The sequence below is a fragment of the Episyrphus balteatus genome, chromosome 2 (assembly GCF_945859705.1).
Source record: "Episyrphus balteatus chromosome 2, idEpiBalt1.1, whole genome shotgun sequence".
In the NCBI taxonomy this organism is placed as follows: Eukaryota; Metazoa; Arthropoda; class Insecta; order Diptera; family Syrphidae; genus Episyrphus; species Episyrphus balteatus.
The window spans coordinates 47027917-47050215 of record NC_079135.1 but is presented as its reverse complement, the minus strand read 5'-3'; the positions used below and the strand labels follow the sequence as shown (position 1 = coordinate 47050215).

General features: G+C 30.0%; 1 protein-coding gene across 2 annotated transcripts; it reads right to left on the bottom strand.

Moving 5' to 3' along the window:
• Nucleotides 1-589: 589 nt before the first annotated feature.
• LOC129912805 (UTP--glucose-1-phosphate uridylyltransferase) lies at nucleotides 590-21739 on the bottom strand. Of its 2 annotated transcripts, none has more exons than XM_055991238.1 (8): nucleotides 21413-21739; nucleotides 6144-6333; nucleotides 5980-6074; nucleotides 2476-2616; nucleotides 1967-2398; nucleotides 1767-1905; nucleotides 1287-1696; nucleotides 590-1221 (listed from the first exon to the last, which is right to left on the bottom strand). In XM_055991238.1, the coding sequence occupies exons 1-8, from the start codon at nucleotides 21437-21439 to the stop codon at nucleotides 1114-1116; spliced, it is 1542 nt and encodes a 513-aa protein (XP_055847213.1). In that variant the 5' UTR covers nucleotides 21440-21739; the 3' UTR covers nucleotides 590-1113. The 2 variants fall into 2 exon arrangements, with proteins under 2 accessions (XP_055847213.1, XP_055847212.1); XM_055991237.1 differs by lacking the exon at nucleotides 21413-21739 and adding an exon at nucleotides 11677-11904.
• Nucleotides 21740-22299: the final 560 nt, after the last annotated feature.

Sequence of the window (22299 nt, the reverse complement as noted above, 5' to 3'; positions counted from 1 at the left end):
TTTTAATAAACAAAAGAAAAAAAAATATAAAAATCGCTCTTTTATATAAAAAAAAAATGCACTGATGATGAATAATTGTAAAAAATTTTAGTGAATGCAAAAATGTATGTTGTCATAACATTTTCAAAAAGGAAAAGCTGTAAACGAAACATTTTAAAGATGCTAAAAACTATATATATTTTTAAAATTTTGATGTTCAATAAATTTTAACCATTATAACAAATCAATTAAAATAAATCTTTTAAATGGTAATTTGGTGTTTCAATCTATTTTATTTTCCGATGGAATATTTAATAAAATTACTCCTATGTTCCTGACCTTTATTTCCTGAATCAAAAATATAATTCTAGGTGGGTTTGAGGTCTTTTTTGAATTTTGTATCTTTTTCACGACTTAAAAATATTTAAAATTTATAAAAAAAAATCAAGTCTGTCCAAACGATATTTTGAACACTTTTCCAAAAAGGTGGTTCAAATAAACAAATAAATTGTTTTGAGACAAAAAGACATATTTTTATGCCCGGAAAACAAGAAGCCGATGGGTTCAACCTGTACATTTGCGTTGCTATATAAAAGTGAAAAGTCAAAAATTTTAACTAACAAATATAATCATTTTTATTTGCACAACTTTCTTTTTAAAATTTTAACACTTAATTTTCTAAAAAATAAAATTTTCTTTTTTGAAAAAATTATAATTTTGTTTTGTTTTTTTTTTTAAATACAAATATCTTTGCCATTGCAACTCCCAAGTTTCGAAATACAACATAATAAAATAAAAAAAAAAATTACATTAAACTAAATTATTAAAAAAAAAAATCAAACACACGAATATACAATCATTTTGAAGACTACATACTAGTTTAATTAAAATTACGCATTAAAAAATCGATTTTAAGTAGGAAACTTTGAGCGATTAGATCGTAAGCTGCCCGTTTGATGGGCATTAAAAGAGTTTTTGATCGTTTTAGTTTTTTGTTTCTAAATATTATATAAATATAAAATTTTAGCCATGTGATTTTAGTTTCACAGAACATCACAAGTTGGAACTAAAATAAATGATGTGTGATGTATTTTGTTGTAGATTGATTTAATCGCTTTTCTTCGTTGTTTAGATTTAATGATCCAAAATGCGCATATTACCCGATACGATCTTGTTATCGAGTATAGCTCCAGCTGGGATATCAATACGATCTCCATGATTGGCGATGATAATAACAGTTCCCTAAAAGAAATTTTTAAAAATAGGTAAAACGAGCGAATGGACAAACTTTGCTGGTGGAGACTTACTCTCAATGAGACTCCTCTTCCGAATGTCACATCTCCCGACACAGTCAAGTGATCTAATTCAATGATATCGGGGATATTGGCAAATCGGCTAAGGAACTCTTTCACTTTAGCGAAATGATTATCTCCCAATTTGATCAAAGGTGTTGTTGGGAACATTCTTTGTGGAGACATAACCAGACTGCCATGTTTCAAACTGTACAAATTGGACATGACTAACAACAAATCGGAGGTTTTCTTGACCGGCAAGAAACGGGAACGTGGCACATTAACACCAACAGATCCATCAAAGCACTTCATGGCAGCACCGACGGCTGTTTCTAGTTGGACCACACGTAGGCCTTTTTCTAAAGATTTATTATTCACAATGATTTCCATGTTTAGAGTTCTGTCACGCAACACACGGTCGATAGCTGAAATTGTGGAGAAGAATTGTTTACTTAAGAAAATATAAATCCTTGTGAGAATACTATTTTAATTTACCTTTAAGACTGGCCCAAATGTTGTTTGTATTGAAGAACTTAAATGTCTTTACTGATTTGAAGTCATCTACATGCTCATTTGGCACCTGAGCGATTTCCAGAAGTCTTAATTTATTCTCATATTGGATAAGAGTACCACCCTGGAAGGTAATTAAACGTTAATTTATACTGTCGATGCAGTATTTATTTGCAAAACCATACCTTAACATCAGCTCGTGTCTTATTTGTTACTTCCATAACAAATTCCATTGGATGTTGTGGTGTATCCTCGCCCAATAATTTGCTTAGAATATTCAAATCAACAGTTGCTCCCAAATTATCAATATTGGACAAGAAACAATATTCTCGACCCTCTTTAATGAATTTGCTAAGCAGACCGGAGTTCTGGAAGGATTCATAGAAATCACCGTGACCAGGTGGATACCAGGCTTCAATGTCATTTTCTATTGTGAAATCTTTAGCAACAGGCAGGAAAGATTCACGACTAATACGTGGGAAACAACTTTGATTAAAAGTGTAAATTTGTACACGGAAACCTTGGTATTTGCGAACAATCTTCTCGGTGTCTTGATCTGTGTTGAAGGAATTCATAAGAACTAGAGGCACATTGGCATCGTATTTTTTATTGAGGTGCTATAAAAGAAAGTTTAATTTTGGTATAAATAAAAATTTAGAAATTGGTGTTGTGTATGTTTTTGTTTTGTACTTACTTCAATTTGCTGCACAGTCAAATCAAGGAACGTTAGATCAGAACGAACAGAAATAACACTTTTTGGCCCGTGGCAACCCATAGAAGTACCGAGACCACCGTTGAGCTTGATCACAATCAATTTGTTCAACATATCACGGATCTGAAATAATAAGATGGATCTTTTGTAGTTAGAATCTCTTAAATCTGAGATTGGAGGAACTTGTGTGTTTGTGTATGAAAAGATGTATTTAAGCAAATGAGATCAATTAACCTTGTTGGAACATCTATTTTTTTTAATATTCATTTTGGAAGATGATTAAAAATAAATGTTCTTAGTTTGGAGAGATGTGTTTTTATAACAACGGATTTTTAATAAAATCGCTCTATTACTAAAAGCCAATGTTATTTGAAATTATTTTGAATGAATTCAGGAATTGACCATTCTTATTTATCCTCTGGCGAATGGTTGTGATTGTTTAGAAGCATATGTCCAGGAGAAAAATTAAAACTGTGCCCAGGGAGTAGAACACTAATTTAATAGACTTTTCTAAGAAAACCGGATGATAAAGCTAGTGATATAGTGCGAGTTTAAAACCTTATGCATTGCTAATAACTGTTTTTGAGCAGAAAAGAACTAAAGTGGATTTTTTGATGCTAGACACAAAAATCGAAAAAATTACAAAACAAGAGCCACTCTCCTTCACAGTAATAGAAATATTTGTTACAATAACCAGGATCCTCGCATTAAGGCGAGTGAGATAGCTGTGAATGAATCAAAATTTAGCTATACAAAGTCTAATAAGACTACTGCACTCCTACTTTAAAAATTATTGTTAAAATTTGTAAAATCTCCGTAAAAGAAAGACTGCGAAGTGGGCATTGTGACAATACACTTCGAATTGTATTATATTTAGTGATGATTGAACGATGGAGTGTTGGGTTGATTCGGGTTTCTTTCATGAATCCCTTAAAATTTCAAAATACTTGTGGGTACCCAATTTTGATAGTGTTTTCCAAGCAGAACTGCTGACAATTAAGAAAAAATCCAAATCAGAACCAAAATGTAACTATACTTACAGATAGTCAAGCAATTGCTTCGAAAAGGGCATTTTCATTTCTGTGCGTGCTTGCTTTCTTAAGTGTTCTAACGTGAAGGTTGAAAGAATTAATTTTTTTTTTCTTGGAACTGATTTCTATACAAGAGAAAAGGATCTAAATGTGGATTCTTTGCTATGTATGCTTATGAGTCGACTTAGCATATCAGTGATTTGAATTGAATAACAAGACTACAATGAAATGGTTAACATGAAATTTATTTCAAATTTATCATTAAAAATGAGATAAAATTAACTTGATGTTAGGAAATCAACTTTTTTTACTTTTCCACAGCATATCTATAAATACGGGGATTACAATTAAATATCTACAAAATCCTAATACTAAAGTTGATACGAGAAAAGTTTGGAAACGTATAGCGCTCGTCGACTAATGCTTATGTATGTGGCTTATCTACTAGCAGGAAGTTTAAGAACCTTCAAAACAAATAGCAGTAGTTGAGTTTTTTTATCGATCAAATAATTAAACATAAAACATACTCACCCATTCCGGATCTTGAGTAGACAACTTTGTCAGTATCACACCCAATGTCCATTATGGCAGCGAGAAAAAATAACGAGAAGAAAATTCAGCAAAGAAATAAGAAATTTGGTGGACTAGTACTGGTTCTGTTTTCATGGATAAAAGATTTGCACGAAGAATAAATTTTGGAAATTGAAAAGACTTTGGTTATTCCAATTTTATGGATTACGTGAAGTTATCTTTTCATACAAAATTACCGTTATTTTCTTCAAAAAAAAAGATATATATGATATCATAGAAAAATTATGATAAATGTTAAATAAGGTCTACCCTCCGTAAAAAATGATAGATCTTATAAAGTATGTAAAGCTTCAGAATAAAAATGACAAAATTCGGAATTTTAAGACTGAGTGGGAAACAGGGCCTGATTCCGCAAGAGTGAATTCCTCTATGTACACGAAAAAATGTGTAAATTGCCTTAAAAACAGAAAGAGAAAAACTCACTCTTGCGAAATTGGGCCCCTGGCTTAACTTTAGATTAATTTTTAGTAGAGAATTGGAAAACATTATTTTTTTCTTCTATTTGTACATTGCGAGATCACTTCTCTTTTTAGAAATTAAAAAACAAAAAAAATTACTGGAAAAGGAGTTGCATTTGAGAAGTTACTTTCCACAAAACTAAAACTTTCGAAAAAACTAAAAGCAAAGTTGTGAATTTTCATACGTTTTTTCACTGGTTTTTAGAGCTCGATTTTTGATATCAATGTGCCTTTTTCGTTTAACTTGGGCTGGTTAAATTAAGCCTTGCAATGTAAAGAACAGAACTTTCACGAAGTTTCATAAAAGTGATTTTATCCTTTTTTAAAAGTCACTTTTAATTTATCCTAAGTACAAAATATTTTAATGGATTTTTTAAACTGATTTGGAGACGATATGGTGTTGCAAGCACAAAAAAACGGAGAGAGCAAAACAAGAGCCACTCAAATCCCCAGTATTAAAAAGATTCAGGCAATTTAAGGAAATAAGAACTCAATCAAATTCTTCAACACAGACATCTCAGCGCGGTGTCTTACTCTCGCTGTTGAGGAGAGTTCATAAATTGTTAAAAAGTAAGAGGCAGGTGAATACTTTTATTTTTGTCAAAATAAGCCAGTGGAGACTGCGTTAAACGAAGCCAAAATTGAGATAATTCTGAAGCACATAGAAAAAACTTTTGGAGCATTTTTAGACAACGAGATAGAGTTTAACAGCGTAAAAATGGAGTCCATTGAGTCTGCAATTCAGAACTAGACTTATACTATGATCATGACCAATGGTAAAATCATAAACTCGCAACGGATATACTCTTGTCGGGGATAACATTTTTCGTGGACAGACAAACTTCTATATAAGCTTTAGCATATTGAGTAATATTTGTTTCAATAACCAAGTCAAAATCTGCTTGGTTCTTGGACATAGCAATATAGACGGAAAATGATATAGCAGTTGAATTATAAAGCAAATGGTCAGTATCTAATAGAAACACTAGTACCCTGCTAGTAAGTAGGATGAATATGTCTATTCACCTGACACGCACTGTACGTGTCGTATAGGTGCAATCCTAATTGAAGAATTATAGAAAAAGGAAATAAAAAAAGGAGTGTTAATTTTTTTGCTTTCAAAAAAGCTAGAAACACTAAAGGAAACGGTTCTAGGAAAATTGTTGTATAATATTATTCCTACTATCACCTAGTCTCTTCAATTTTGTTTTTATTTTCAGTTTACAAAATAAGATAGATTAATTTTATGAATTTATCAACACAAAAAGATGGATTATTATCGAATGGTGTGTGTTGTGTATGTCTTTTAAAAATATTACAGATATTATTAATAACAATGTGCAAGAAAAACAACATGAATATGATAATTTAATCTGAATGCAATATCCTTAAAACAATTTTTGTACCTGTTGTTCATTTTGTGGAGCACTCAAGGTGGAGTATTCCATAACAGCATCACTAGGTAGCTTTTGAATTTCATTCCAATCGATTGATGGACCATCTAGAATTTATAAATTGTTAATTTTAATACAATTTTATAGCAACAATAATAAACATTGTAGGTACTCACCTTCTTGCAAGAATCTGCCAAACAAATTAGCAAATCGGTTCATTTCATTTTGAAGGAATTTTTTTCTCTCCGGGTCGGTTGTTGTTTGCAATAAATTGTCCAATTCACTCTCCAATAGTCGAAGTGCATCACGCTTTGTGACCTCGTGGAATTCCTTGGAGTCAGATGGAGCTCGTTGGTGTCCCCTGACCTAAATTATAAACAAACACGTAACGTGTTATCAGTAAGTTACGTAAATAATATTTAAGTTATTAAGAAAAAAAAATGTAATAATAATATAAAATAACATTAATTAGCAAATTTGTCATACTAATAAATGTTACGAAACCACCTATTTGTTCTGATCAATTCTTCATATAATAGCAATAAAAATATTAGTTTCATGCTTATCTAAATTAGTTTAGATTAGCTTAGATTGATGTAAGTACGAGTACTTTATGAAGATAGTTCAGTTAAACAAAGCAATTTTACTGTTATGAGTTTATCCGTTATGCAAAGAACAAATTTAAGTTTTGGATTTTTCCCATTTGTTGGACATTTTTATGAGGTAATATAAAAGAAAATTGCATAACTAATAAAGACAAAATGCAATTGAAATTTTTGGAAGATAAGAACTCACATTACGATGATGTGTCACTCAATTTTATTTGCGTGGCTGTCTGTTTGGGAGCTTTTATGTAAATGGATTGATTTACTTTAAACTCGGTATGATGCGTTTTTTGCAGGCTTTCCATTGGGAATCATGAAATAAAATAAAAACCTTATACATCAGACTGTGTGTTAGATCTAGTAGTTGTTATTTTCTGGCTATTGCCCAATGGACAGTGGTAATTTTGGCCTTAAAAGGAGAAATTGTTCCAATTTTCGGACATGTTGACTATTTGAAAACTGAAATATCCACCATCTTAATCAAAGATGCTAACAAGTCGAAATAATATTGTGGCAATTCTTTTAGAACACAAAATTAAACTTTTGCGATCAAAACCATGTTTGGCAAACAATGGTACAGAGTAAGAATTTGACATGAGCCCTTTAGATCCTTATTTTCATTATAAACCAAAGGTTTCTGCTCAGTTTTACAACTTTCTATACAACTTATAAAGCGTTTCGCCCAGGTACTACAGAGGGCTCATCAGTTAGATCTGTCGTTCCCTTACTAAGACGCCTTATTTTGGTCGATGTTTACCGACACTATATAAAACTCACAGCATGAATATACTGTGGATTTTAATATTCTAAGGGAATTTGTTTAAATTCAGACACTTAGAAAATGTATGCCCGAAATAATTTTGATCTCAAAAGGTATTTTTTCTCATCTAAAAGCCTTTTCACAATACATATTATGTTTCGGAAAATGTACTAGTAAGGATTTATTTGCTTTTTTGCATCTTTGATTCAAAAGATGTCAAAATAAAATGAAATGATCGATGTTGAAAGATTTCAGTTTTTCTAAAGTTAGAACGAATTAACCTTTTGAAGGGAAAAATTACCCATTGACTGGTTTCAATGTGCTAAAATACCCTATTTTGATAAAATTGACGCAACTCGAAAAGCAGTTTTTTGGAAACCATTACGTTTACAGAAACAGTTGTAGGATCAAATTATAGCTAAAAGCGAGGTTAAATAATTCTATCAACCACTAAAATCACCATAAAAATTTCTATTATTTTCTTTTTTACTAACATTTTTCAAAAAAAAACATTATATTGCTATTTTACATTTTGAAAATGTTGTATTAGCCGATTAGGTCACTTAACCTTATAAGAACACTTTTTATCGTCTCGTCATCTTATTTTCAAAGAAAAGAAAAATTAATACATTTGAGATTAAAAGGTGTGGCGTGTGGTATTTACCCATTTGTTTACAAATTTTATATCAATTTTGGAAATGACATTGAGTTATTAAATAATTCCCAGAAATTGGGTAAGATGACATTTAAAAAAAAAAAAAGAATTTTGCGTGACAAATTATCAAAATCATGATAAAGATATCAGCTGAACTCATGAGGTATCTTCGTTATTAACTTTTTTTATACCATTTGATATCAAACTTAAATGATATTCCACAACTATTAAAAACATTAACTCAATAAATACTCAAAAAATATTGTTAATTTTTAATTTTTTTTTATTTCACACCATGAATTTATAATTTAAATGGTGAATTTGATAGCACACTGACGAAGTAACGGATATGTGCACATTAAATTATTATTTCTCTACGCATAAATAGAACATTTATGTATACATTTTTGACTTATGGGTCAATGAAACATTATTTGTCATAGGCTTATCAACGCTGGTTATACGGAAGCCAGACCGAATGGGTAGTATTATAACAGCTCTCATTACTTTCACTTACAAATGAAAACAAAAACTAATACTGTACGACAAAAATTCGCATCACGTTTACTAGTTTTTAGCGGATATTTAAATAATTCGATTTGATTACGTAACGATTGAAGGCAATTATTTTAATGGGTTCAATGTAAAATTTTTTGGTTTGCAAATTTTATTCAATAACTTATAAAAGTTATTTTTGTAAACGCAAGTTTATTTAAATTTGTGGCATTTTTTTTTTGTTCCTATTTCGTGATTTGTTCATTGTATTGATGTGAAGTCCAGTAAACTGGATAAAAAGGTTAAATCTCGAACTATTTACTAATCAAGTGGGTCAAATTGACCCAGGACGAAGTTTAATCGTTAACTTTTTTTGTATTTCATGGTCGATAGTCTTGAAATAATTTGCATACTTACCTACTTGATATGGTATTTAAAAGATTGCCATATGAATGTTTTTTGTAGAAGTAAATATACGGGGTAATTCAGGCCGAGATAAGAAAAAAATTATATGGGAGGGGGTCCCCCCCTAGCTGAATTGGGGGCTTAAAAAAATTGATTTAATTTGTAAAAAAAAAATATTAGAAATAAACAATACCACCTACAATAACGTTGTATACCTTTTTGTAAAACCAAAAACTTCGTCTTTTTTCAAATAGTTTTTGAAAAATTTGATTAATTGTTCTTAAACAATAAAATAAATTTTTAGAACACTTTTTTTAAAGTTAGACCCATTTTTCAAAACAAAATAAGTTTTTTGTGTGTACAAATTTTCTTACATTTTTCAAAAATATTATTCCAAAAATGGTATGCCATTTTAAAGAAAATATTATTCAACGTAAAACGAAATTTTGGAAAAAATAACCAACCAGTTTTTCAAAAATTGATTTTGGAAATATTTTTTAAAATCCAAAAACATGCTTTATGAATTTTTTTTTTTAATTTTAAAAGCTTCTGTATAAAAATTTTTATGACAGGTACCGTTAATAACATTCCAAATAACATTTTTTATTTCAGAAATTTGACCTTATTTTTAGCGTAACATACAAAAGTTTTAATCAAAATCCTTACACTCCTTTTTGAAAAAAATTAACTTTTGTATTTCCGTTATATGGCAGGTATGGTTAGTTTTCTTCCTAAAAAAACATAATTTCTCTAGGGAATCATTCAAAGCTGTTATCTTCCAAGTTTTTAAGAAATCGCTCCAGTAGTTTAGGCTATAGCTCGATATACGGACAGACAGACAAAATTGCGGAACCTATTTTTTGGCATTCTCCATCATCGTAATATCATGTTTGTTGTTATCTCATTTTCATGAGGTACCAAACTTTTCGACGTTGATAATTTTGCAAACAAAATAACAAAATAACTTATCTCGAGAACAAATTGGTTCTATTTAGTAGTTATTTCACTTTGTTTAACCTTGAATTCGACCTTGAGTATTTCGTTTTGTTTAACCTTGATATTTGACCTTCCATATTTCAATTCACCAGATACTGGATCGTGGTTGTTTAAGAGTTAAATTTTTTTATCAATGAGAGATCTTTTGAAACTCTATTTGGCTGTGTGTCGTAAACCGTTCCGCAACGTATAGTGTGTTCTCCCACAATCTAGAAATTTTTTTTCAGGGATACTGCTTATTGTGAGTCTTCAACATTGTCATGAAAAAGTGCATCTCTGAATATTTGGACTTGGCGGTAAATTGAAGGTCCCTAGGCATTGTGGTTTTATGGAGTCCTCGGGCCATGACGAAAAAGTGAAAGAATCAAAAAGTGAAAAAATCAAACCATCGTACAAATTTTCTTGAATTTTTTCGAAGCTTTACAAATCTTTACTCGTTCTTCTTCAAAAATAGATGTTAATTCATCCTAAACATATAAATAGTTATAAACTACGGTTATGATTTATTGTCTATCCTACCAGTTGTCTATATTTTCAAAAGTCTTAAGCCTTGACCATATTAAGAAAATATATTACACCTGCTGGCACAGTTAAAACTTAACGTCATGCTCTTATAATTATAAAATCATCTTAACAGCAATGACTTTAAACTATTAAATATTAGATTCTAAACGTGCTATCAAAATTACATAACCATCTTTAAAAAAAAATTCCTAAATAATAAAACATTTCTTATCTGTGCAGGCATTCAAATAAAAATAAATCTAAGTTCTTTACAAATCACAGATAGTAAATACAAACGAAGATTTGCAAATGATCCATCAATAAAAATTAAAAACATAAAATTCTGACATAAAAGCCACTTATATGCAACCTTCACAAAATCTAATTATTTTTTGTCATGAGCATGTACAATACATGTATGTACAAATTGTATGTTTGTATAAATTGATAGATATAATTTTTGTTCAATAATACAAAGATTCATTATCTCTCGCACACGCGAGAACAAACTTCAAAAGTTTTTACCCGAACGATGATGTTCTTCAGCTCGCACTAAAACATCACAAACAAATAAAAAACTTAGTTCAAAGTTCATAGTCACTAAAACATTATCTATCATTCTGTTTATATGTTTGTCCGTAAATTATATAAGATGACATTGATAGCTTTGTTTTAAATTTAAAATAAATCAAAACAACAGAATAATTAACATTATAATGATCGATAAGTGTAACCAAAATCATTCCCGGAAGACCGAAAAAAATAAATCATAATAATTTATGAAACCAAATATACCACAAGAATGATCTTCGCAAATTCTTAGCAATAATTATTCAACGTATCTCAATTTTCAAATTGCTCTTCAATAGTGTGAAGAATCTTAAATACCGTTTGTTATGTCTGAAGGTGAAACCACAATGATCTCTCATTTCTCCACATCGATCGCCGCCGCCACAACGCACAAAACCATAATAATGACAGTTGTTGGTTAAAAATGTCATTTACATAAACAAACACTCAGTCACCGTTTGTCGTGTCTGTCTCGTGTCCAATAAGACTCTCATATATAAAATTATGTTTAAATATTTAAATACAATTCACCACGATTTTGCTCTCAACGACATAAATTTGCATTTTCTTTTTTTTTTTTTTGTATGCAAAGTGGCAAATAAATAAATTTTGTATCCACCGATAAAATGACAGAAATCTCTTTTCAAAGAGAATTTTTTCTTTCCTCTCGATAAAGAGAATTTCATTATTAATTTGGCATGTGTATCCAATAAACTTACTCTATCAAGAAGTATATCAATTGGACGGCTCATTATAACGATGAATTAAATTCAAACAAACAGTTTTTATTTTTTTGCGTTCAAAATTGGCAAAATAAAAAATTTTACAATTTTTAATTAAAATTAAAATAACAAAAAAATAGCTTAGCCAAAAACCGAATATAACAACAATCGCCGGTTATAATTCAATATTCAATGACGGACGCGACTTGACTGAACTCTCTTGTCAAGTTCATGTGGGAACAATCTCAATATTAAATGCTGGTTATATTCCATTTTTTTTTTTGTTTTGTTAATATTTTTTCATGAATGTATAAAAAAATAAAACTAAAGAAGACACATTAGTGTGTACTCATTAAAAATGTATGTGTATAAAAAAAAAAAATAATATAAGTACAATATTGAGTGGTGAAAAACAAACGACTTTTGTTATCACAACGCGCTACTTAATGAAATTTCGATCGTTAACTACGCAGTCCCTGCGCGCCTCCAATAGGCAAACGGACAACTCTCGTAACTTGTCTTATCAAAATGTGTTATACAAACGAAAGACGATCGCTCGCTAGCGCAGAGAGAAATGTTAAGAAATGCGAGAGTATAATTTTCGCTCATTCATTGTGGAGAACGTGCGGGCGATTTTAGCACAAGGAGTTTTAATTTTGTGTATTTTAGATTGTTACCACAGAAAGCTAATAGATAAAGATTAAAGATGATCTTCCAAATTTGGATTTTCGTGTTCTATTTGACTAAAATGATTGCGGGAGTGGAGGAGGCAAGCTTAATGCGTTTAATTTATTTTAAGTTTTCAAATACAATTTTTTTGCACTTTTTTTCAAATTAAACAATGTACAATTTTTGTAACATGTTTGAAATAAAGTAAACACAGTAGACGTTTCAAGGGTAAGGTACTGATATTGCGGCGAGATCTTGTTTTTGGTTCTATTCCTTGATCCATTATGTCCTTCTCCCTTTACACTTGCAAGTTAAACTAGCAAGTTTAGGATTCGTAAAAAAATTCACGACAATACGATGATGGAGGATGCCAGAAAGTGGGTCAAACAGTTCTGTCCTTCTGTATGTCTGTCTCTATCTTAAGCTACAGCCCAAACCACTGAAGGGATTTGCTTCAAACTTGGCACTTTTGGGTGACTCCTTAGTAGGGAAATTGAATTTTTTTTCGGATCAAAATTAAGGGTAGGTACCTGCTTGCCAAATGATCAAAATAAAAAGAAAAAAAAATTCTCAAAAATAGCTCTCACAGTTTTAAAAATAGACCCGTTTTTAATTTTCTTTTTTTTTAAACATTAACTTTTTTTCGTTATTTTTTTATACAATCCAGATATGTACATCAGGCTTAAATGTTTAGTGCTTAGTTTAATGTTTTAGTTAATAGAAAATTAAATATTTGGTCACCTGCTATAAGAACCTTCATATGTATAAGCGAGTTTTTAGGGAATTATAATATTTTTGTATAGGTAATTAACATATTAATAATTATAATCATGATTTTTTCCCCAGCAATTTACCTAATTATTTTTTTTATATTGGACATACAAAAGTTTTTTTTTAAGAAAAAGCTATTTTTTATAATAAATACAACTGCTTTAAGTAATTTGAGTGTTTTCAAAGAAAACAAAATCAAAAACAGTTTTGGCCGCTTAGATTGTTGAAATACCTTTATGTGCGTTGGTTGATAACGGTACCTGCCATGGAAGCGTTTTGTTTTATTTTGAGCTTTCTCGTAAACGACTTAACCGATTGCAACGAAATTTTTGGACAACAGCGGACAATATTAATTTTGAATTAAAAAAAATTAAAACAGATTAAAATATTTTCTTGAAACTTTGTTTTAATATGTGGATTAATTTCTTTGATATGCCATACCAAATTGTATGATTAAAGTTTAAAAAAAAAATAAAATGGTAAGAAAGTCTAGTTAATCATTTTATATGATAAACCCTTATTTGATTGTAGGTATTCCGTTTACGAAAAAAATATATTTTTGCTAAACCAAAACAATATTTTTTTCGAAAATTATCGTTGCTATAAGGTATGCAAGTCTTTAAGTCGTTCATAGTAAATTTGAAAATCAAAAAATAAAAGTTGGGAGCAACCGTTAATAATGTTTTTTATGAGTTAAGATATGTATATGTGTGTTTTCACATAAGATGAAAATAAAAGAATGATATCATATTCCAGAAATAAATAATCTTCTATCTCTTTGATTACCTGTCACAGAAATAATTTTTTGTCTTTGCTCATTTACATAAAAAGGGTAATTTTTAACACATTAAGGAACTGGATATTTTTTTTTCCCAATGAAACACAATCATAATATCAATGGCATTCTTTACTTAATTTCAAGAAAAACATTACTCATTTAAAGAACGCATTTAAACATTTTTCTCAATAAAAACGATAAATTAAATAACTCTTACCTAAACTGGCATTTTTTCCTTCTTTTATGTGAATTTTTTTGATCTCGAAAACAATATAAACTGCCTATTAAGGTTTTTGGTATAGTTATTAAAGTGTAGTTAATTATTGTTTTTTTTTCGGGTTCCTTAATTTATATAACATATGAATAAGATAAAAAGTAAAAATTATTGCAAAAATACAAACTCAAACCGACATATTGTTATGTTTGTATATTGAATTTAAATTATAATGTATGTAGTTATTACAAAAAAAAATTATTACAAATTCATTCACTTTATTTTTAAAATACATTTCATAACGGTCATACAGGGTGTATACTTGTTTTTTTTTTTTGTTTTGTAAAATTATGAAACTGCCGTTTAAAACCGTATTTATCATATCCACTTTCAAAAAATGTCAAAATATTGAGAATACGTTAAACTTAAATGAAAATAATTACTGCTTTCAGTTCTCAATGTATGCATTAAAGCAATTTGGCGCCCTTTCAATTAGTATTATATTCATTTATATTATTATTAAGCTCGTCACCTCTCATTACGCAATTTTTTTTAATACACAGATAGTTACGAGATCAAATCCAACAACAAATGGGGCTTGTCACATGGAAAACAAACAATAAACCAATGACCTTGAACGTCCGAGAACGCGTCGGCCGGCCGCGACAGCAGCTATCGTGCATATTTGAATCGCACACGAGATGGGATTTCATAAATCTCAATTGGAATGTTGTATGTGTAATACAATACTTTTTATTTCCTTTATTCTTTTGTATCGTCGAAGAAGATATCTTGTCTGTTTGATAACCTTTTTAATGTGGACATCTCTTGAAGTTCATCAGTCGCTTATCAATCTTAAAATAAACACGAGGAACTTAATAAAATAATTCGACCGGTTGAATTTCGCACAATCGTTTATGTTTTTTTTGTTTTTTTATTTGTATAAGACAAGACAATTATCGTTAATCGTTAAAAAAATATATATTGGTAGACCGTAAAATATGCGCATAGTTTATTGAGATCAATTTCTTTCAGGTTGAATGGACTTCGATGTGGGTTGCTATTTGATTTTTTTGCAAAATTTAAAATTTTATAATTGTTCCTACTTGTAACGTGTTCATCGATGTGGTTAACTATCTTTGGTTGGCCGCATTAGCGATTGATCCTGATTTTATGAAGAAATAATCTTAAATCTATAATATTGCGTTCTTTGTTGTATTAATTTTTATACGCGTTGATATTGACAATTTTACTTCATAATGGGTTAGTAAATATTTACTTAGATATCGTATTAAGAAGATTCAATTAAATACCTCTACGCACCTAAACAAAGATATTATCTTACCATAAGTTTCGAGCAAGTATTTGAGAAATAAACAACCAAACAAAAGACCGACTTTTTGATATTCATAAATGAATAGTAATTTTATGTTTTAAACCAGTCGCATAAAAGTTTTTTTTGAATTTTAATATGAGTCTCACTTATTGAATCATAATGGCTAAATCATGTTTTTTTTCTATTTGTTGGTTTTATTTTTAATTTTACCTGTCTACTTTGGTTAGTTTTTCTAGAAAAAAAAAACTTCTATCGAAATGAAGATCCATATTGTTCATGACAGCTTTGGCGTGCTCTTACTTCAAGAATACAAAAACTAAACTTGGTAGACTGGTTAAACTATATTTTATTTGCAAATTTTATTAATTCATCAATGGAAATTCGAAGAGAATAAAGCAAGTTTTGCATTAATGAATAAAATTATTCTCCAATGAATTTTCGTCGTGTGTATACATTTTTAGCCGATCATAGAATCATCTGTATTTACACAAATGTTCTTTTCATTTTCTGTAGCAACCAAAATAAAACTTATTGGTCGAATCAATATAATGCACAACTGGGTTGCACGTACTTATTCTTGTTGATAGAATCAACAATATCTCTATAAAAGCGGTAATACATTGCATACATATTTAGGTACATATAAGAAAAATAAGGCCCCCATATGGGCACTTTTGCATTTCATTTTTAGAACAGATTTGCTTGCCGTTGCCATATTTGTCTTATTAAAAAAATATGAGTCTTAAGAAAAAGTTTCAAAAAAAAAAAATTTTTGGAAGTTTTTCAAAAAAAAAACTTGTTATTTTTATATAAAAAAAAAATGTTTTTTTTTTCAATTGTAACAAAACGTTCACAAAAAAGTTTTTGCATTTAAATCTGTTTACCCTATTAGAAAATCTGTTTACCCGTTTAGACAGTGGAAATGTGAACAAATGCACGCACAGGCAAACGGGCGACATGGCGAAAACTATTTTTTGGACGAAAACTTTTCTTTTTTTCGATTTATCTATCATCGTAATATTGGTGATTAAAACAAAGATTTTATTTAAACGAGAAAATAATATTTGCCTTATTAGGCAAGTCGCAAGTAGAAATATTTGTTTTAATCTTAAAAGTGTACTTGTATAAATCAGGGATAGTTTTTATACGAACTAATAGAACAGTCAAAATACCTACATGCTACTATATAAGCAAGGAACCTTCACGTATCAAAAAAGCAATCTCTATATTGCAGGAATACAAATTTAACAATTTTAAGACGTTCAATCTCGAAGAATCACATGTATTTAAAAAAAAAAACGGTTATATTGAAAAAATACATATTAATTGTTAAAATAATCCGTCCTTTTGTGGCCACCATTTAAAATAATTCAAAAGTGAACCATATTTACTATAAATCTTTAGGCAAAACAGTTTCAATATTGATGATTTTTTGTTTTACGTGTCGGTACATAAAATACTTAAAGCTTTATACATTCAAAACTGCTGTTTTGTTTTTATTTAAACTGAAATCTTTGAGATAAAAACCTTTTGGAGTAGTGAACAATTTTCTATTAATACCAAGATATACATCCTTCAAAAACCAGAATCAGAGATAAATAAGTACTTTTTTTGAATATATGTATGTTTTATCGCAAAGTAAATATCGTAATATTTGTTTACGAATAAAATGCACGGGACGAACATTATCTTCGATTTGTATCAAAATGTTTATGTATAGTGCAGATAAAAACTTTTAATTTCGATAGAAATATGATTATTAAATGAAAATCAATAAATTACTTGCTAATATAAGAGGAGACTTATTTTGACTGATAAATAAATCTGTAATGATTAATATCTTCTTATCGATTAATATAGTACATATGTACATATCTTCACTTAGAATGACTTGGAGTTTTTTTTTATATAGGCACACATTTCATCAGAAACACATGAATTTCAGTTTCAGTAAATTATATCTTATGATTTCGTTTTGCAAAGTCATGAAGATAGAACGTCAATATGTTAACAAATAATTTTGCAACAGAATATTGTTTTTTTTTTTTATAAAACAGAGATAAAAGTTGATTGAAAGGGGGCTGGTTTGCTCGGGATTACGTCAAAACAATATGGGCAAACATTTTTGAAAATCTTCACTCCTAATATTTTCCTAATTAATTTTGTGTTTGACGATCTCCCAGATTCTATTGGACGGAGCTGCAGTGGGCATAAGTATGATATTGTGATCACATAACCACGCTTTGAATATCTTAGCCGTGTGTTTTGGGTCAATGGCCTACTGACAAATTCCACGCAACGACCTATCTTATTACTCAAAGGACAACATAATAACTTTCAAAATAGTTGTGAAGGCATTTTTGTATATAAGTATTTTAATTCGATACAAGTTCAAGAGTTCCAACTATCATTTAGAGCAAGAACGGTATCTATTCGACTCATTCCTAATGTGTGCACCTTGCGCCTCGTACAAATAATTTAGATCCGGAATGAGAAAAAAATTAATAAGGTATGCAAAGAACATCTTTCACTGGATTTTAGAGAAATGGAGTGGAGAGCTTTTTAGCTATATATCGAAATTTGATATTACGGACATATTTGAAAAAAAATTTCATAAATTAAGAAGAAATTTATAAATCTGCTACTTATTGAGAACTTTTTTTTAAATGTTGTGCTAAATTGAAGTACAGTAGCGGACATAACATTTGCAACCAAAAGTGAAACCAAGAAATTTGTTCAAATTAGTTAAGCTTTGAATCAATACTATGAGTTGTATCGGGAAACCAGAATTTAAATCCGAAATGAGAAAAAAAAATAAAAGAACATAATAGGAATGACAGCTTTTTAGCTATGAATTCAAATTTTATATCATGGGCATATCTTACGTTAGGAAGGTTTCTTTTCTACAGTAGGTTTGAAGCCAATGTATCGATATAGTTTGGGTTATTGTTTTAGAGTAGGAACCAGAAAGCAAAACACTAAGTAAAAGGCCTTGTTATAATAAATGTAGTATTCATTAAACATTGTTTTTTGTGCTTTTTTTTCTTCATTAGAACAATCTCTTGCAATATCCCGTATTTTAAAGCTAAACTCATAATTCAGCAACAAGTTCCACGGTCGTGCTGTGTTAAGGTAATTTACTATTGATGAAGCCATATTTTAGGCTTTAATCTTCATAAATGCTCGATAGGGTTTAAGTCTGAACTAGGAGCTGGTCAGTTTATCGTGATAAGACAAACTGAATCTTAGGACTTCGGAAGTTCCTCGCGCAGTATTAAATGGAGATTTATCGTGAGTAAGAACGATTTATTGTCAAATAAACCGACAATAAGGAACGACGATATCAATAAGATAAGTTCCAGCTTTCCGATTCTAACTGTCATTTACTAACGACGACAATTTCTTTAACCTTCCTGCGATGACCATGGACATGAACTTCTGATATATGTGCCCACTTTTTGCATTGTTTAAAGAAAAACGTACATAATAATTTTCCTATAACAATTTAGTTATATTTCTTTTATGAAATCACTACAGGAGCAATAAAGAAGTTTATTTACTGCAATTTTGCTTTTAAATAAACCCTACCCCTTAAATAATAATTATTTTAAGGCTAGATTTGAGGCAATTTTTAGGAGTGACATTTACTAACGACGACAATTTCTTTAACCTTCCTGCGATGACCATAGACATGAACTTCTGATATATGTGCCCACTTTTTGCATTGTTTAAAGAAAAACGTACATAATAATTTTCCTATAACAATTTAGTTATATTTCTTTTATGAAATCACTACAGGAGCAATAAAGAAGTTTATTTACGATTTAATATAGCTTTTTATGGCCTTTAGTCCAAACAAAAATTTTGGCGTTTCGTCCCGGTGGAGCTCACTTGGACTCATCAGTTGACTTATCGATAAGTCAACTGATGAGTCCAAGTGAGCCCCACCGGGACGAAACGCCAAAATTTTTGTTTGGACTAAAGGCCATAAAAAGCAATATTAAATCAATAATTTAACAAGTCCAATTAAATATAGTGCTTATTCTTCTACTTTACTGATTCCAGTAGTATATAGAATTTGTATTATAAACCAATTTTCTTCTTCTTTGAAGTTTATTTACTGCAATTTTGCTTTTAAATAAACCCTACCCCTTAAATAATAATTATTTTAAGGCTAGATTTGAGGCCATTTTTAGGAGTGACTTATTCTACTTTCATAATTAAGGGCACATATAACGGTTTCAGAAAGAAGTTTTTGGAGCTTATTTGAATAAACTCTCCATTTTTCCTGAACTGTGTGTACATTTTTCATACTACACGCAATAGTATGATGACTTGAGCTGCTTACCTCCACTTTCTGAGATGAAAACATCAAATCACACTAATGAATCAATAGAAATCTGAATTATAACAGCGCAGAATAAAACAAATACAGACAACACCAGCGCTGAAATCAAACGAAGAATTACTCTTGCCAACTCCTGCTACTTTGGTTTGAGAAGGTAATAGACCAGCAACTAAATTGTCCTTATACAAGACTCTTATTATTTCAGTCCTGCATCCTGCTATATGGTGCAGGGACATGGATTCTTTAACGAAGGGAGATGAAAACAGTTTGGATTGGTTTGAGAGAAAAGTTCTTCGTGCGGTTTTTGGTCCAGTATTCATTGAAGGTGATTGGAGAAGAAGCAGCAAGCTAAGGAAAGAGCTGGTTGGAGAAGCTTGTTGGTTGAGGCCCAAATCCACAGCGGATTGTAGCCGCCTTACGGCGCTGGTCACCCTTAGTAAGTAAGTAAGAATAAAACGATAAAAAAGAAGAAAAATGTATGTATCTTACTTGTTACAATAAATAAATACATATTAATAAATATTCGAATTTTTGTAATAACGACGGATAGCGTGAGAGCAATGCATATGTTTTTTAAATCTTTTTGAATTCAGTTTATTGTTTAAAATTCAAGCTAATGAATGAGATCAAAAATATTTCAGCAGAAGTACTGCAACTATGGAAAACTTAATTTTTAAGGCAGTATTCTATACTTTTACTCGCAAGTCTAAAGGTAATTATTTAGATTTTAAAATTAAGTGAAAACTCTTGTATTGTTAATATTTTCAAGAGAACTAAAAAGCATTGTACGGCATTGACTATGCCGTACATTGCTTAACTATTTAATTTAAATTTGAAGTTCATGCCTACACTAACTTATCTTTACACTCATTTACTAAGCCCATTGTTTCCCTTAGCTGCTTAATCTAGGTACCTACTTAATAAAAATTTCTATCTACAGACAAACATATTTCCACCTCATCACCTCAGCAGGCGATAAGAAACAGCTTTAAATAGATTTGTGTTTTTTCAAAGTGGAAAATTAAAACAAACAACATTTCTGATAATCATTTTAGCAATAAATAAACAAATAAATTAATTCAGTCGTACTAATAATAATTATGTAATCCCAATAAAAATGAATAAAAATAAAAAAAAATGTCTTTTGGTCAAAACAACATTGTGTTTCCTGATTTTATATAATTCGGCGCCAAACATATTTTCTTCTTCGCCATCAAAATTGTTTTAATTAAAAAGAAAAAAGAAGTGCAATAAAGTAACTTTTTTATTATTTTTTTAGACAGTTTTTTTCGACCTGTCCATGCAAAAGAGAGATAAAACCTTCTACATTTGGCTATAAATCATATCAATAAGTTTCCCCGCTAAAGATAGGGTACAGTTTTGATTTGAAAGAAAGATGTCCCGTATAACCAACTGATTTGAAAACAGCCTAGGTCAACTGAAGGTTATTTCAAATTATTCGACAGAACCTAAAACAACGCACAAATGCGATGGTCCTTGAACAAGCCATTAGTTAGCGTTCGGTAAGGTTCACATTATTAAAAATATTAAAAAAAAAGCTTCCAATCTTAAAATAAAAAGTTTATCACTAAAGAAAGATTAGAAATAAATACTTGCCTTCGATTCATTTGGTACGGCTAACATTATCGGCAAAAAAAAAGATTAGAAAAGGCTGTAGTAGTAGACAAAAAAAAATTAATAATACACTTGAAAACACTATCGCTTACGCGCCCGCCTTCTTGACAAAATTTTATTTGTGACCAAATTATCTTGATGAGAACGAAAATGAAACTACACAAAATATAACGAAAATACAAAAGATAAATTGTAGAATATTATATCTCTGAGATTAGGTAGAGAAATATTCCCGAAAATTAAAACAAAATAAAATTCTATTTGAGGAGGTACAACGAGAGCTCGAGGAGAAGCAAAAAGCAAATTTTCGTCGGTGACGATTTTGTTTGAGAAATGTCATTTTTGTGATGTTGTTGGTGTTTTTTGTGCATGTGTTTTTTGATTAACGGTCGCCGGGGTGAAGGACAAACGGCAAAATGTCAGCAACAATGAGAAATGTCAAAATGCCGCGTTCAGGTGAAGAGTTTTTTTCTTTTGCAGAAAATTTGTGAATTTTTCCTTTTTTTTATTTTGAAGGAATGATTTAGGTAATATGTGAATTAAAATAGTTGAGTGGAGAGCATGGTATAAGAAGAGAAGGTATGATCATTAGAAAAAACTCAGTATCGAGAACTGTCAAATGAAAGAAAAAAAGATGGCTACTTAAGGTTTTGACAGCCCAGCCCATTGAAATTGTTGTTGTAAACAAATTTGTCTTGGAAATTGTTGTTGCTTTTGACTTTGCCAAATGCCAAACGTCAAAACACTATTACCCCATTTTGTAAGATGGCGGCTCTAATGATCATACCTTGTCTTTTTATACCATGAGTGGAGAGTGCATTGCACTTGAGTGTATTTTGTGTGTTACAAAATGTAATATTATGACGTCA